The following is a 17,347-nucleotide window of genomic DNA, read 5'->3' on the forward strand; positions in this document are numbered from 1 at the left end:
AGCCCCGCCCCTCGAGTCATGCGTACACAGATTGTAAATAACTTTCCAAGCGACAAATCGCGAGCAAGTCACCGCCAATAAAGCTAAAAGAACGCCTGATCTAACCAACTTTGGGGCGTCCAAGCGAGCTGAAATCATGCCACATTCTAAAGGACCTACCAAGAAAGCTAAAGCAACCATGAATGGTGATGTACACCACGAGGAGTCTGCAACAACGAGCGATAAATCGTCTGAGAGCTACGAGTGTTGTTTTCCTAAAGGCTGCACCCTCAAAACACCAGTCAAGCTACGTCAGGCTGTTCGGGTTATTTGCAATAACGATGCGTGCTCGTACGGTTGTTATATGCACGCTGAATGCTTTGAGCTCTTCGAAGACGATATTTTGACGTATTTACGTGGTACAGGAAGGGCTAGGAGTTGGAGCGAAAAGCAGAGACGCCAGAATATATGGACAAAGAAAGGATATGATTTAGCGTTCAAATGCTGTGCTTGTGCTTGCAATAAGGGCCATTTGAGGAAAGATCTGGATTTTATACCACCGACAGAGTCAGAGGAAGCTGCTCTAGCTAAAGTTAAGCGGAAAAAGAAGAAAACAAACGATAAACCGTGCATTGGTAGCGGGGCTAGGCCACGGCGGAGTTCACAGAGTTCGGTTTGTTCGCAGTCCCCACCCGACCGTAGCCCCATCTCGCCGCCTGTGCGTACACCAACAAAGAAAACTAAATCGGACGAGCATTTCTTTGGGGAATCTTTCCCGGTTCTTGAAAGCGTGGAGTCCATTCCACCACCCCCAGCCCCTACAAACGGTCATATATCGTTGAACTTTTTAAAGAGGGCCGATTTCGACTCGTTTCTAGCGGTTCTCCCTAAGCACAAAGTAAACCCCTACCATATAAAAATGGAGGATGAAGGTTCAGAGGATGGACGATATTTTGTTCTTTCTAGCCTCTCTTCACAAATGACAACGAACGTGAATTGTGTTTTATGCAGTAGACAATTGCAAGTCTTCGATAAATACCCACTTATAGATGGAACATTCTTCCTTACTCCTCGAAAACTCGCCGCGCACTGCATAGAAGTTTCGCAGAAAGGCAAAGCACGCTATCTATCCGCAGTATGCATGCATTGCTTAGAAGGTGTACCGAATGCGATAAAGTGCAAACTTTGTAGTAAAACATGGGATGGTTCCACACACCAACTTGGAACTCTGTATACGTATGACATATTCGCAGCGTCCCCTTGTTGTCAACAAAGGGTGGCGTGCCAATCCTGTGGCAAGCCTGTCCTAGAGTTGAAACCAGAAAACGATGTGCAATTTTTCTCGGAATATAGCCAACGTCTAAAGTGTCCTCATTGCGGAGTTTCGGCATATCACTGTATAAAACCTCTCACTTCCTTCGCTATGCCCTGTCGCTAGACCCCTCAAGACTCACTTTATAAAAGTACGGTAAGTATGGAAAATTGTCAGCCCTCATTTTGCAAATTGTGAACAAATGTTGGCTCTTTGCTTAAGTGATATTTACTCTTCACATTTATCCAGTCTTTTTCTTAGCCGTTTCTACCATTTATAACTTGGTTTATAATGATAAAGGAAAAAAATACTTTACAATCAAGGATTTAGTTTTATTTTTCCAGTTTTGCACAATTTTCATGCAGACAGGTGCCTGTCATATGGTTTTAGCCAATCGGGTAGCAGATTAGACTGTATAATAATTTTGGATGTAATTGAAAACCTTTCGTTTTCACATATAATTGATTTCCGTTCGGCTGTCTGAAATTCCCTTTTGAAATCTTTCCAAAAATTTAGATAATGATCTGAAATAGAAAGTAAAAAAAAAATCAGCATTTGCTTTATTTGGCTAAGGTCTTTTCATTATTTTTTAATCTATTAGCAGAGTATTGATTTTTTCAGCTGGACTTGTAACATTTTAAATATAGAAAGATTCAACATAAACTTAATTTTATTCAAGAGAGTAAAAGATAAGAGCAGACTTCTCTGGGGTGGCTCATGGCTCATCTTGCTGCATTTACAGTAGCAAATGGTTGACCAGATTATCAAATCTGAGTTTGTTTTTGCCTTTTTGTTTGCCAATCAATTCAAGATTTATGGAGAAGGAGCAAAGTCTCAAGTATGCAAGTATACAGTAAACTAGTTTGAAATCATATCTCAAAGAAGATATGTAATAAGCAAATTGCTGCTTTTGCCTTTATCTTTCTGAGATATGCATTATCCGAACTTCAGTCTGGTTATAAATGGGCCATTTTCTGGGGCGGGTCTAGCTTATCGCTAAAGAGGGGGTTTGGCTCAGTGACAAGGGGGGGGAGGGGGGATTTTTTTTTTAAATAGTGGCTTTCTGGCAGTTGCTCTAGCTCACATTACAGAATGCAAAAAGGCTATAAAATTATGACAATTAAATAGCATGCAGAAATTCTAAATTACAATAGTATCTGCTTATCACACTGAAAATAGGCGCGCACCGTTTTTGATGCTGTTCGTTTTGACTTGCTTAAGCTCTCTATTAGTAGCTACATACAGACTGTGCACTGGCAGATTGTTCCATAGTTTAAATATGACCATGTCAGTTGTTTCCTGTGTTGGCTGTCTCTTTATTAATTATTTTGTAGAATTTAAAATCAATTTTTTTAAATGTTTGAATGGACACCACATGACTACTGGCATTACATTTTTTTTAGCAAAAATATTGCTGTAGACTTTACATGATACAAGTCCTATGATGCCCATTGCTTGATCTTCCTGTTGGAATTTTAATGTATCATCTACTCATGCCGGAAGTGTCATTATTTGAGCATGGACCCATACTATACATCTATATTCACAAATAAACTCATTCTTTTAGGTTAAAGGTTGTGATTTATCAGCAAGAACAGCCAATGTGAGGCTTTTGAGGACAAATGCTTGAAAATGGAAGAGAAAATGCTTGAAAATGGAAAAGACAAAATCTGCAGTAATATGATGGAACCCATTGACTTAAGAAGCTATAGTATAAAACAGGCTTTACATATAGTTGTGTTTCCAGGGCCATAGCAGGCCTCGAAATATTAGGGGGGGGGGGGGGGCACAATGCAGAAACATTAAGAAAATATTGGGGGGCTTAGCCACGCCCCTACTGGTCATTTTCTTATAATTTTTGATAATATTGGGGGGCCCAGTACCCACAGTGCCCCACTTCCTGCTACGGCCCTGGTATCTAAGGGGGGTTGGTTTGGGGTGGGAAAGAGGGAAGGGGGAAGGCTTGCGGTGGCTAAGAACTCTGGTTTGGGCTGGGAGAGGGGGAAGGCTAAGAGAAAATGAGCAGTGATTTTTAAGTACCATCACATACCTGTCAACTCTACCGCATTAGGCGGGAGTCTCAAGATTTTGGATTCCTTCTCCCGCTCTCCCGCAGCACCAAATCTCCCGCTGAATCCCCTCTGAAAAGAAGCTGTCCCTCTAAAGAGCATTTGTGAAGGTAAAGACAATAGACCATTTTCACGATGTTGCGCACGCATCCAAAATGCCACAGACTGGCGGGCCTAAGCTGATCAAAAATGCAGGCGAAGGGGAATTTAACTACAAAATTCCTTGAAAGAAGCACTCTGACAGCATTTTCTAAGTCCACTTTGTACGCCATTTTAGATCACCCAAGGCCTGACAGTCTGTGGCATTTTGATATGCGCACAACATCGTCAAAACGGTCTGTTTTTAAAGAAGAGGTACTGATTTGATTTTTAGAAAGGCGATCCAGTGGGTTTTTTTTGGGGGGGAGGGAGGGGCATTCTTGTGATTATGATATCAGCCTATTCTTTTCTCCAAACTGATAGACAGAAACAAAGGAAGTATGAACTAGATAAGAAAAAAAGGCATCCTAGGGCCCAGGATTTGGTCACTTAATTTATCATCTCATTTTATATGTGCATTTACATACACTGCCCAAGGGTTTTTAAAAGCTGAAGCTTTTGAAATATGGCAGAACTTTTGATTTGTTTATTTGTTGATGTATAATTATATGGTGTTTTCCAGACATCAAGGAGTGAATCCAATTGTACACAGCTATTGTACAGTTTATTTGTCAGAAATAAAAATAAAATGTATAAATAGACCTCTACTATTGCAAATTAATCTTTAACAGTTTCAATTCTTTTGTACCTTAATTTCAAAACAAAAAGGTTGGGGCAAAGAATGTAGAGCTTGTAGCAAGAAAAAAAAATGATGTAGAAACATGACAATTATAGAACTAAAACGCACCACACCAAATACAACAAAAATAAGATTGACATTTTATTTCAATTCTATACCCATTCTCTTTATAATTTATGGAAAATGTGCATAATTTTAAATTGCCCTGGCTAAAATGGTCACAAGTTTTTGTTTTGTTTTTCTTTATTTGAATACTAATATTAAAATAACAACAAAATGTACGACATGGGGCAGTGGAACTAATGGGGTGCCAGCCCAGAACTCATGAAAGTTTGGAGGCTGTAGCGCCCCTGCTTAATACCCCTTTCTATCTAAATCAGTGACATGAGAATTAACAGTCTGTGGCACTACGGATATCTAAGAATTCCCTCCTGAGCACCCCATTCTCCTCGCCTCCCTTACCCCCCCACCCACACACACCCACCCACATTTTGTAGAAGTCGGTGCACAGCACCTCTTTTAACCATGAAAAGGTAGGCTTTGTTATGCTATCAAAGGTATATTATGTTTATCCTTCAATTATTACTAACAAGTTGTGCTATGGCTATATTATATGCCTGCCCAGTCTTCTATCAAATCCCTCAACTATCTTCTTCTAGCAAATCTTCAATCTCTTTTTCCCAAGCACCATTATCATCCCCATCTACCATCTCATAGTCCTGAAATCAAACAGTTTCATTTTAGATTAACGAGGTTACTTTTCCAATAAAACCATTGAAACTTATTTATAGAAGTTATGTGCATGTTTAAAGTGTAGACCACAACTCACAATAAAAAAAATTGACCATTTTAAATTAGACCATTTCACACATTAAAAAGTTGACCATTTTCACAACCTTTCTAGTATTGTTTGCAGGTGCACTTCTTATTTGGGACATTATACAATAAAGTGTTAGGAAACTACAAGTCTGTGTTGATATCTTGACAGACCTGCAGCTCTTGCTGTAATTCTTTCTCCCACTCTGGGATATCATCTTCTGGTTTCTGATCTGAAAAAAAAAAAAAAACCCGGCAGGTACTGTATAAATGCCAATTGCACTAAGAGATCATGTGACTTATTTCGTGGCAAACTAGCGCGTACTCAGCCTTAAGCTGCAAAAGCAACAAAAAGCAAATTATTTTATAGCATTTACAAAGCCAGAAAGTTTTCTTTTCAGAAAGATTATATTTGAAATCATTTGAAATAGCCACGCAAAAGATCACATGATAAGAATTTTAGTGCAAGTCCCCTATCAATCCAGCTTAGGAAACCCAGGCTAGAGGAAAATCAAAATAACCAAATAGTCGTGTAACGATTTATGTTCTTCAGTCTGCACTAAAAAGAAAATTTGTCAGACTTGATTACCACTTTTGGTGAACCAAACTTGTGCAAGTGGGATAAAACAAGTAAAGGCCAGAGTTCAATAAATAACAGTTGCCCATCTTGATGTTCTTTCCCAAAACCAGCTGCTTTTATTAAACATTTTTTGAAATGACAGTGCAAAGGACAAAGTACCTGATTGCGGCACCTGTGGTGATGATTCTTTACTTGTGTCTTTATTGCTTGGTTCTGATGTGTTTTCCCTTGACATTCCAATTTGCTGTAGATCCTCATGGCTTAGTTCTACAATGACGACAATGAAATTCATACAGTGTATCACAACAAGGCCAATTATAAATATTTTCTCCTTTACAGCTATTGCTGTATTGTAACGATAGACATAAACATGTTTTATTGATATATTAATCCCCTAATTAGACCTAAAACAACATACTGTAATTCTAGTAATATTTAAGAATGCATGCAGGACACAGTTCTGTCAATTCTGTGCAGTTTTTAAAGTACAGAGACAGTTAATGCAGGTGCTACCATTAGCAAGCTTACATGACCTTTGTTGGTACTGTATCAATCATTTAGTGGTGCACTTTTTATGAGTAGAAATAGACAGCTATTAAAGAAAGTATCACTATCTTGCATACAGTACACCAGCCAGCACACAATCAGAGCAAGTGCCAGGCAGGTAAAAGCTTGAGTTTTAGCACAGGCAGTGCATGTGTTTCTAAAAGGCCAACCAAGCCCTAGTAATTACCACCTTGGTGGGAGCTTTCTTGGTGCACAAAGTCGTCGCTGATAAACTCCATGTGTTGCGTTGGACTCTCCGGTAGCTCTTCTTCACTCTGAAACAATGTTTCAGTCATTCATAAGGTCTAAGCAATATAAAACTTAGTGATATAAGGGTGCGAAAACAGGCACTCTGCATTGTGTGCTGTTTCTCCCTGCAATTTTGGAACGTTCTGCCCTCACTTCTCTCAATTTCCTTGTCAAAGAATATTGTCTACTGGACAATTCAAATACTTCCTTTTCTCTTTACAAATAGTTGTCTACCCATTCCCACTTAACACTACTACTAATATGCTTGTTATATAGCAATCAACATAGAAGGTTCAAGGGTCCTTGAATATTCCATTGGCAAAAAACTATTTACCTTATCATGTGAGGAATCAACACAGAAGGTTCAAGGGTCCTTGAATATTCCATTGGCAAAAAACTATTTACCTTATCATGTGAGGAATCAACACAGAAGGTTCAAGGGTCCTTGAATATTCCATTGGCAAAAAACTATTTACCTTATCATGCGAGGAAGCAGCAGGGATGTTCTGCGGGGCACTTTGTTTAATTGGCTCTGAAAATAAAAAGGTAAATTGGCTTGAAAATAAAAAGGTGACAACTTCATTTTTTAGAAGTATTGACAGCAACATTGTGCACATTCTCGACCTTCCAGCATGCAATGTACAGAGGCATGACAGGCATTAATAACGTATGGGCATGTGTGTGCTCTAGCAAAAACAATAAACGTAGTCTTAGTGATTAATTGTTTGCATAAAGGTATCAAAGGGAGACTTCATTGCCTGTTTTGAAAAAGTGTACAGCATTAAAACCATACTGTACAAATGATGACAGATTTGTTTGATAAGTAGGGAGTCAATGAAAATTATAGCCTCAGCTGTATGTTATAGTTTTCTTAATATTCACCAAAATGTGACAGTGTGCCAGTTTTGTGCTCTAGCCAGGAATTTAGTGAAGGAGGCTGGTAGTTACTTTCCAGTTGGGTAGTATACAAAAGGTATAATAGAAGTTGATGCTAGTCTATCTACTGGTTTGGTATAGCCCTTTTGGGCCATCCCTGGATAAATTTATCTAAGGTGCTACTTTTACATTCCTTTGATCCACCCACCAGTATCAGCCTTGCCCTCTGTTGTCTCGGCAGATGTGGAAGGTCGCTCAGTTGTTCCTGACGCAGCCAGCGACGTGAGCTGAGTAGACTGTTTGATGAGAGAGACACGGTAGAAATAGTTCCTCCAGAATCTCTCCTCTGATACCCTGAAGAATACAGAATAGAGAAATAGTTTTCAATATAGTTTTCTTGTACAGTATCCACCTTCTTTTTCTTGTTCTAGATTGTAATGTATAGTCAGCTTACCCAGCATTGAGGATAGACTTTTTTGCCTCTTTTGCTGTTTTAATTTCATAAAAACTTTAATTGTACATGCTGAGACAGGCCAAGAATGTTCTCTAAAAACATGTTCACCCCTTCACACTTTCATGAATACCCTATGGACAAGACACTAATACAATGAAATTTCGTTTTATGTAGTTCCTGTTTGATCTCACTTATTATGCTGACAAGAGAGCCTTACATCTCTCCTTCCCTTTGTCCTAAGCCAATTTCCTCTTAACACAGAAGGTCTCTTAGGATAAATATACACATATCCAATTGCAATCAGAGGAAAGCTTTAAACCCACTTTTTTGGCACAAGCTTGAATCTCATCTGCTCAAGATTCTCGTCTTTTTGTAGTGTTGCCAAGGCAACAGGAAACATGGTCTCGCCCTCATAGAGAAAGGGAACACCCGAAGGGGGGTCCCTCAAGAAGTTTCGCTCATCCTGCAATGTTAAATTCAAAAAAGTTTGGTTAACACTATCAAACCAACAAATTTGGTACAATCTTACATTCCTTAGAGATTTACTTCATGTATTAGAGGGATGTTATCAGGCACTGGAAGATCAAGGTGAGAAATTGATACTCCCAATAGGGTTGCAAAGGACATGACGGAAAAACATGGAAGTGCACAATTCCAGATAGATAAAGATAGGTATTCATACCATGGCACATGGGGAGAAGGGGGACATAAAAGGAGAATAATGGTTGTGATACGGGTAGAGGTAGGTGGCAGGGGTGAGGGCGGGAGGGTAATTGTGGGGATATTGCTATGGTGAGTGGAGTTGGACTATAAGGAGTGTACGGGATAGTGATGCAGTTGTTCTTACCATGGCGTATAGGGTGAATGGGAAGATTAAGGAGGAGGTAGTGGGTAGGGAGGTATAGACCGGAAAACAAAAAGGTTGATAAGGGGTAAGGTGTACATGCTGGTGGAGAAAAAAGTAAGTTAAAATATAATGAAAACAACAAAAGTTCATAAACATGTACATAAATGTATAATAAATTAGCACATAAATGTATAATAAATTAAGGTAAATAAGGAATAAAATATTTCATAAAGCTCTTTGAAAGGTTAAGCAGCCTCACGTGTGTTCTAGTACAGGGTTTATCGTCAGAAGTCAATGCACAGTGATATTCAGTAATAAATGCACATGCCATTTCATTACACTGACAAAACTATGAAAAATGTGTCAAGTTTCAAAAGCAATAAAATATAAAAATTAAAAAGCATTACTTAAAGCTTTCAGTTGCATTCATTTGCTAGCTAATATAATGCTGTTACTTCATTTTAATAAATATTAGCAACCCTTATTCATAAGAAAGGATTTGAGTTTTGATTTTACTTACAGAAGAGAGTAAGGATTTGACTTTTGATTTTTAGTTACAGTAGATGGGGCAAGTATTTCAGTTTGGATTCTACTTACAGAAGAGAGTAAGGATTTGAGTTTAGGTTCTACTTACAGAAGAGATTAAGGATTTGACTTTTGATTTTTACTTACAGTAGACAGGGCAAGGATTTGGGTTTTCATGGCCTCCTCTTCATTGTATCCAACCCAAGGAGGGACAGCAGTTTCTAAGGAAAAAAACAGCCAGATTAAACATATTGAATAAAAAAAAATTATTGTTCTACTTCACGCATACTGATATGGGGCTAAGATAAATGCATATTAGTTGGCTTTTTTTTTTTCTTAGTGAAAGATTTTGATTCTGATTGGTTCTAAGAGGGAGCTGTATTTTACAACTCTGAATTCACTGAATACTCATACTGTACCTGATCTTTTGTGTTTTTCGCTCACAAACTTCTCTTGCTCCTTAATAAAATCACCAATTATTCCCTAAAATGGAAAGAAAGAGGGACAACTTTTAACAAAGACAAGGGTTATCTGGCTAGTACAAGAAAACTGGTTGTTGGTGCCACCTAGATTGGCTTATACTTGGTACAGCTAGAAAGACCACAGACATGCTGTAGAAAAACTAGATGGTCTGCATAGGCTTAAAGCTGCATTGTCACCAGTTCTCTTCCGGTCAATTACATTCCAATCTCCAATGATTTTTAACAGAAAACGTGAAAAATATTTCAAAATTGTGAAATCAGTGTGTCTATTGAAACTTTCTTCGAGGATGTGATTGATAATTTAGAGAAGATGGCCTATTAAATAGCATGGATTCTAATATATTCTTTTTATCTCTTAACAGTTGATGTTTCCATCGGCCCTTCGTAAACTGGTGACAATGACAATGACAATGGTGACATCAGAGCAGCTATACTTTGTTTCACATACTTTCATGTACATCATATTTTGTCAATCTTTTGTTGATTGATAGTTTGGTTTATACTTGTTTTACCGACGTGGGCTAAATACAGTGAAAGAGTACGAAAAGTCTACATCCCTCAGGGAGGTATCGAGATGAAATCACAGCCCATTCAAATCACTTGCCTTTTTCTCAACTGTATCCTTAACTTTGAATGCAGTGCTGGTAGCAGCTGAAGCTACGTTAAACAGAAAGCCTTGCAAAGGAAAAAAGACATTACTGCACTTGATGAATCAAGTCATGACCCTGTAGTTCACACCCCAACTCTCCCCCCTCCCCCTACAAATACACAAAAAAATTAATCATAGATACTGTCATTGTAATCTTTACTAGCTTTTACTCCTGTTGCCAAGAAACTGCAGTAAACCACAAATAATCCCAAAACACATTTTTGAGCGACAATCTATCTAATAGTAACTTGGCAATGGTTATTTATGTCTGAGTAGACATTGTGTGAAATGCAAATAAACTTACAATCAAAACAAAACAACGCAATAAAAATGAGTACATCTGAAATAAGCGAGATCTTATAAAACTTACTTCCGACATTCTTTGCTACATCCTTAGCATACTCCAAGTCAGGCAAAGCTTCGCCTTTTATTGGGGCAACGTCGGCTGTTGTTTCTTGCGATTTTTCGGATGCATTCGTTTTCTCGGCCGATTCTCCTTCATCGGTTTTTGACTCGACATTTTCAACCGTTGTAACCTTATCTTTCGATTCCTGGTTCTCTCCATAACCCAGCCAGCTAAACATATTGACTATTCTGTGCTAGAGAGCTCAGTAAAAAAACAATTAGTAAATTGTGTTTGTCATTTTGTGTATTTGGAAGTCGAGCAGTTCTCTTCGACGATATGATGACGTCACATGTAAACTGGACTGTGAGCCCACGATACTTGTTCACTAGCCTCGATTGCAAGTTACAGTGAGAACGTTTTTTCCTTTTTTCTTGAGTTTTTTAGCCAACAGGTAGCCCAGGCAATGTATCAAACCGATGAGAAATAACAGTGTTTTTTATGAGCAGATAAGAGTGATTCCCAAGCCCGCTATTTGGCGTTTTGTTGTGAAGTGGGGAAGGGTGCTGATATGTTTGTCAAGAAAAAAAACCGTAATAAAATTCACCGCGGTGAAGTTAGCAACTAATTCAGCAGCTAATTCAAGGGGGGGGGGGGGGGGGTGAATAGGTTCGCGGATCGGCGGATTCAGCCCCGAAATGCTCACGGATTACGGATTTTGATTATTATTTCAGCGGATTGGCGGATTTTGAAAATACGGCGGATCACGGATCTGTTGACAATTTGGGCACGGGTTTCGGATTTTGACTGCTTTGACGGTCGAATTTCGGATTTTAAATGAATTTCAATCGATGCTATTGTTTATATGTCAAACCATGCGGATCTAAAAATATTTGCGGATCCACGGATTTGCCCCGAAAATGTTACGTATCGGCGGATTTACATACCCCTATTCACCCCCCCCCCCCCCCCCCCCCCCCACCCACCCACCCATTCAAGCAGCGGATTCAGCAACCAATTCGAACAAAAGTTATAATAACGTCCTGATTTAACCAAATCTCGTCTGCAAACACTTAAATCTTATGTATTATGATTGTTTAGTGAATTACCGACCATTGTACAATTTCGTGGCTTTTCAGATCTTTTGCAAATTACGTAAAAGTTGGTTATCCATATAACACTGCTAAATTGGTTATAGTTTCGTTGTTTCTTAAGCTTCCTAATGCAATAGTAAGGGAATGAGATGTTAAACACACTCGTTTTTTTTCTTTTAAAATCGAATACAGAATACAAACTCTTTCTGAAAGAGTTTGGAATAATTAGGCACTCTACTTTTATTGACCTCGAGGTCACGCAAACATACTTCTGCTTTCTAGTGGAGTAGTGAAGTGCCCGAGCTCATAGATTGGTTGGTCATTCAATTGCAAGGGTTAAATCTATATTCTTTTAGATTTGTGTGGGGCAGTTCGCACATTTTCCATAAGCCAGATTTATGCAAGACCCCCTTTTCTTTGCAGCCACTGTCTTGGCTGACCATTAACCCTTTGTTTCATGGTTTCTTTGTTTGTTTTATAAGAGAAATAGAAGATAAACAAATTGCTTGTTGTCTTATTTTATTAACACATTGACCACTCAACCGGCCTGTACCGGCTTTGAGAAGTACCCACAACCCAAAAAATTTATAAATGCAAAATAAACACAACAAGATAAAGATACTCAGGCATCAGTCTAAGGGATAAATGGTCTTGAAGATATGCATCCAACCAAGGTGTTGGCAACTACTCTTAAGCCAAATAATAGCACAGGTTCTTTGACAAATTTCAAATCTAACAATGAAAGAAAAGCAGAATCGCCCCTCTCAATAAAACGCTCAAAATACCACACAAGGGAGTGAGATCAGCAAACACGGCTCAAGACACAAATAGATACCTTTATTCTGATCCTCCAGGTTCATTTCCATGGCCTCAAAACACAATGTCCACTCCTTAAAGGCTTGTAAAACCACTTGGATACCTTAACGGATTGCAAAGCATTCTGGGAGATCCAGGGGAAAATTCACGAGGGGAGGGCCAGTCAACACTCTTCTCCCCAAAGTCAGATGGGTTTTTATGAGTCTTTTTACCCCGAAGCCAAACAAATCAATGCCAGGTCATACAGACCCAGAATAGCAGTGTAAACAATTTTGGAATCAATTTGGTTCCAGAAAAGACAGCATTTAGGAGAGCTGTGGTGATTCATTAGAAAATTATTTTCTCATCCAGGCAAAGCCAAACAAGAATAATTATGAACCCACTTTTGCTTGCAAATATCCATAAGCAAAGCACTCAATTATGCCCCCAATAGACTTCATGATGTCCTGAGACACTCTCCTAATATGCTCATAGCTGTATTTTTTATGAAAAATACAAGCAACCATCAAGTTGTGCTCGCTTCAGCACAACGACGAGGGATTAAAAGCGGGGACCGCAAAGCACTGTTGGAGAGCTAGGATACCGCTGACTAGGTGCAGCTGCGTTTGACTTTGACAGGCTGTATATAAAACTCAAAATACTGTACATACTCAGTAAAGCTATTTGGGTCTAAGTGGTGGCCATAATAATAGCTACTGAAAAGATTACTGCTCGTGTATTAACATATAGTGAACTATACAGAATTTATGATCTCCTGCTTTTCCATAACAATAGCTTCTGCATGTAAGTACGCTACAGTTTCACTGAAGCCCACTGATTTCTAAAGAATCTCTGTCTCTCCTCCGTGGCTGTCTTTGCCTTGGTTTAAAATAATGTAGCAATCTATTTTGTTTTATTTCTTGGGCAATGATTTGCAATCATAGTTGGACTGGACATTGCTGTGGAAAAATAGACTCAAAATATAAAATACTGCAAACCCAGTATCGAATAAAAAAAACAATTTTATGTCTGATATTAGAAGGGCCAAGAAGCGGGGCAGAAAAATAAGATTATTGGGGTTGATTTTACATTTCCCTTTATACACAAGTCTCATCAAATAACACAGAGATCTACTGAATGCTTATTATTTCATACCTGTCAACTTTCCCGCATTAGGCGGGAGTCTCAAGATTTTGGACCCCTTCTCCCGCTCTACCGCGTTAAGCACCAAATCTCCTGGTTTTTTTTTAGCAATTTTTATTGCTTCTGAACAATTAGTATCGAATAAAAAACAATTTTATGTCTGATATTAGAAGGGCCGAGAAGCGGGGCAGAGAAATAAGATTATTGGTGTTGATTTTACATTTCACTTTTTTCACAAGTCTCAACAAGTCTCATCAAATAACACAGAGATCTACTGAATGCTTATTATTTCATACCTGTCAACTCTCCCGCATTAGGCGGGAGTCTCAAGATTTTGGACCCCTTCTCCCGCTCTCCCGCGTTAAGCACCAAATCTCCTGTTTTTTAGCAATTTTTATCGCTTCTGAAAAATTAGTCTTCAGGAAATCATCATTTTGCCTATTTCCAATAAAATATTTAGAACAATAATTCTCTTGTGTAGCCCAATTTATCTTACACCGTCGTGAGATCCGATAAGTCAATTTCCACGGCAAACACCTGCAAGGTTATACTCACCCCCCCCCCCCCCCCCCCCAATAAAATGAATATACAGTACCCCTCTCCCCAAAAAAATTCTCATGCCTTAAGATTTCCGGAGGTTGACAGGTATGCTGTGTTATTTGATGAGATGAGTGTATATAGGGAAATGCAAAATCACTTTGAATAATCTATTATCTCTGCCCCGCCTCACATTATCAGGCATAAATTCGATACCTATGGTTTGCATTTGAGTTTATTTTTCAACAGCAATGTCCAGTCTAGAACTACTATGTTTGAAAACATTGTACCAGAAATCAGATAAAATCGATTGCTACATGATTAATAACCAAGGCAAAACCAGCTATGTATGTAGGCACATGTTCCAAAGCTAATGTTGTATTTTACGTGTTTCATTCATAGTTACTGTAAATATATAGTGCGTTACAATAAAAAGAAATTGGGTTGACTTCAAACTTTTCTTACCTGTTTGTGGAGTTGTTATTTACATCCCTGTGAAGTTTTGATCCATTTGGGGAAATGCTCAATATTTTAATAAAATAATACTAGCAGCAATTTATTTATATTTTCCTTTACAAACTTATAAACAGATAAAACAGAGAAACCATCAAACAAAGGGTTAGTGCTCAGCCAAGACAGTGGCTTCAAAGAAAAGGGAGTCTTGTATAATTGAATATGGGAAATGTGTCAACTGCCCCAGGCAAATCTATAAGAATATAGATTTACCTTTGCTAAAAGGTGGAACCAGTGTTAATTCACCTCTTTTGGCACACAAACTTGAAATTAACTCCTGGATTGCTAGGGCTGTTTGGAAATAGAATTGAATGGCCAGCCAATCTACAGCTCAACCACTTTACTTCTCTGTGAGAACTTCTAGTATGTAAAAATGCAGCAATTTATGAACAGTGTCTTACTGTCTTTAGAAAATGATTTTCATTTTTTTGGAAAAGCTGAGCAATTGTCTGTTCGCCAGTTAATATAATGGACAAACTCAACACCGGATCGAGTAACAAAGGCTTTTATAAAACCGGAACGGGGTAACCGAAGACCAAAACAAGATGGCGGTCTAATAACACGAGAGCGAGCAGATCTCTGCGCGCGCATACATAACTAAGTCAGCACCGCTAACTGGCGGTTGATGAAAATATAATTAATAAAAATGATATGTCCTAACAATATCTGAGGTCTCGGTTTGCAAAGTTTCTTGCCTCTGAATGTACCGTGAAATGTGTCATAAATAAACCTCATCACTCAAATCATTGCAAATTCAAGATTAAAAACAAAGGGGTCCAGAAATGGAAATAAAATGAAACACAAGGTATAAATTTTATTTACCAACATTATCACATAAAGGTCTCAATCATAAGATCAGTCATTCTAAGTTTATTTTAAGAGAGATGTGGAGAAAAACCCTGGACGACCTTTAACAGCTATTGATTCTAGCAAAACAATTAGTGCTCATTATTCTCAAGGTAATGTCAGTTTATTTGGGTTAAATGCAGGGAGACAATGTGTAGCTATGTCACTTAATAGTGCATTAATTCATAACACCACCTTGCAATAACATCCTCTTTGGACCTAGAAAAGATCATGAATGTTGAAAATGACTTGTATACTATACTGTCTAGATTGTACAATCAAGACTTTTTAATATTAACAGAATTACCAGATTGAAAACATATTCGAACAATTATGAGATGCAAAATAAAGTCCCAGCTATAATGGTAATATACATGATACATCATCATCTAGTGTGGATTTTGAGTTTTGTATGCCGTTGGGAAATGATGTACAAATATTGATACAAGAGAACTATATGTTTATAATGACTGTTTAATGTAACACGTTAGCTATTTATTGCAAAGGTAATGGAGAATTCAAGGTCTTTTATTCTCATGAAAGAGATTTGTTTGGGTTACCACACCCTCAAGGCACTTGTGTACTTCTGCATGTTTACAATTATAATGATCTAGTGAGCTACTATCAGAAACTTTAAGGTGAAAATAATATTCCATTTGAACTTAGAGGTGTGCGTGTTTGTGAAATGATACTCAATGATAATTTTGCACCAAATAATCAAGATTTTGACAATAATTGACCTAGCAGGAAAGATAAACATACTTGCAGTGACACTGATACAACTATTACGAATTTTACCATATGCAGTAGTCATGATATCACTCATTCTGCTTAATTATTTTATTGCATATCTTATTCTATTATTAAACCATGTAGTTACTTAAAATCAGATACTTTGAATTATATTTCTGAGCAAAGGAAAAACCTGGCCGAATTAAGTCAAGAGTGTTTTACTTTTAATACCTTGCCACAAAAACTAAGCATTTATGACACAGAAGTCCTGATTGTTCATAACAATGAAAAGCATGAAAAACTTAACTGACTTAAACAAGGAAGAATTGCAAAAAAAACCCACAAGTTTTGGACAGTCACAAACGTGCTCGCTGGGCACTCCATTTCCCGCCAAAACCACAGGGAGTCCAAATATGTAAGAGACGATTTTTAAGTAAAAGAGTAAGTAAAAGATGTTTCAGGACTGTACCATGTAGTGGGTACTGGGAGCACGAGTAGTTTTATGTTTGAATGTGCTATTTATCCAGCGCATCTTACAATCATATGCTATGACGTCCCTTGCTGGTTTAGAGCGCAAAGAGCTATTTTGTGAAATTTGAAATCACCAATTATTCTCACTATTGAAAGGCTTGTCTATGCATACCTAAACTAAAAACTTATAAGCTGATGCCTGAACCTAATCAAAATAACTATCAATTACTGCGCAGCAAGGCTCCACGAAATTTGAAAATCTTAATGGACTTTAAACAACTTTAAAGGAGCCTAGGGATAAAATATATTGGTTCATTTGATAATAACAAAACATTGACCAATCAGTATTCGAAGTGCACTGAGCTGGAAAAGAAAAGGTAATTTTAAATTAAAATGCCTCTGTGACTTAGTAGCAATTGTTCATTTTTAAAGTGAGAAAATTGGACTTTAATGATTTAACAACGTCTTATGGGCAATATTCCAGCAGCAATACCCTTATTTGTTTAAATGTGAAGAAAGTGGATGAGAATGTACTAAGAAGGGAGGTCTAGCAAGTTTATTTCCGCACAACGTTCATATGCAAGGACGAGGACAAAAGTTTCAATGGTGATTTTGATTTCGAAGTTTTTCACACTATTTTTCTCTTTAATTCTTGTTTTTGAAAAGACTGTTATCACCTTAAGTTGATCAGGTCGCAAAAGCTTTTAACCT

At 37.9% G+C, this 17,347-nt stretch overlaps 2 protein-coding genes across 3 annotated transcripts; one reads left to right on the forward strand and one right to left on the reverse strand.

Annotated features, from left to right (window-relative positions):
* Positions 1–19: 19 nt before the first annotated feature.
* LOC5510441 (headcase protein) lies at positions 20–4,100 on the forward strand. The gene is made up of 2 exons (XM_001630867.3): positions 20–1,447; positions 2,859–4,100. The coding sequence occupies exon 1, from the start codon at positions 137–139 to the stop codon at positions 1,415–1,417; it is 1,281 nt and encodes a 426-aa protein (XP_001630917.2). The 5' UTR covers positions 20–136; the 3' UTR covers positions 1,418–1,447; positions 2,859–4,100.
* Positions 4,101–4,266: 166 nt separating this feature from the next.
* LOC5510458 (synapse-associated protein 1) lies at positions 4,267–10,868 on the reverse strand. Of its 2 annotated transcripts, XM_048721685.1 has the most exons (11): positions 10,533–10,866; positions 10,118–10,188; positions 9,451–9,514; positions 9,179–9,252; positions 7,983–8,122; positions 7,414–7,559; positions 6,806–6,861; positions 6,271–6,355; positions 5,694–5,801; positions 5,129–5,187; positions 4,267–4,857 (listed from the first exon to the last, which is right to left on the reverse strand). In XM_048721685.1, exons 1-11 carry the CDS (start codon positions 10,744–10,746, stop codon positions 4,780–4,782), a joined length of 1,095 nt encoding a protein of 364 aa, XP_048577642.1. In that variant the 5' UTR covers positions 10,747–10,866; the 3' UTR covers positions 4,267–4,779. The 2 variants fall into 2 exon arrangements, with proteins under 2 accessions (XP_048577642.1, XP_048577643.1); XM_048721686.1 differs by lacking the exons at positions 4,267–4,857; positions 5,129–5,187 and having other exon boundaries at positions 6,735–6,861; positions 10,533–10,868.
* Between the last annotated feature and the right edge of the window lie 6,479 nt (positions 10,869–17,347).

This window comes from Nematostella vectensis, chromosome 14 (genome assembly GCF_932526225.1).
Source record: "Nematostella vectensis chromosome 14, jaNemVect1.1, whole genome shotgun sequence".
NCBI lineage: Eukaryota > Metazoa > Cnidaria > Anthozoa > Actiniaria > Edwardsiidae > Nematostella > Nematostella vectensis.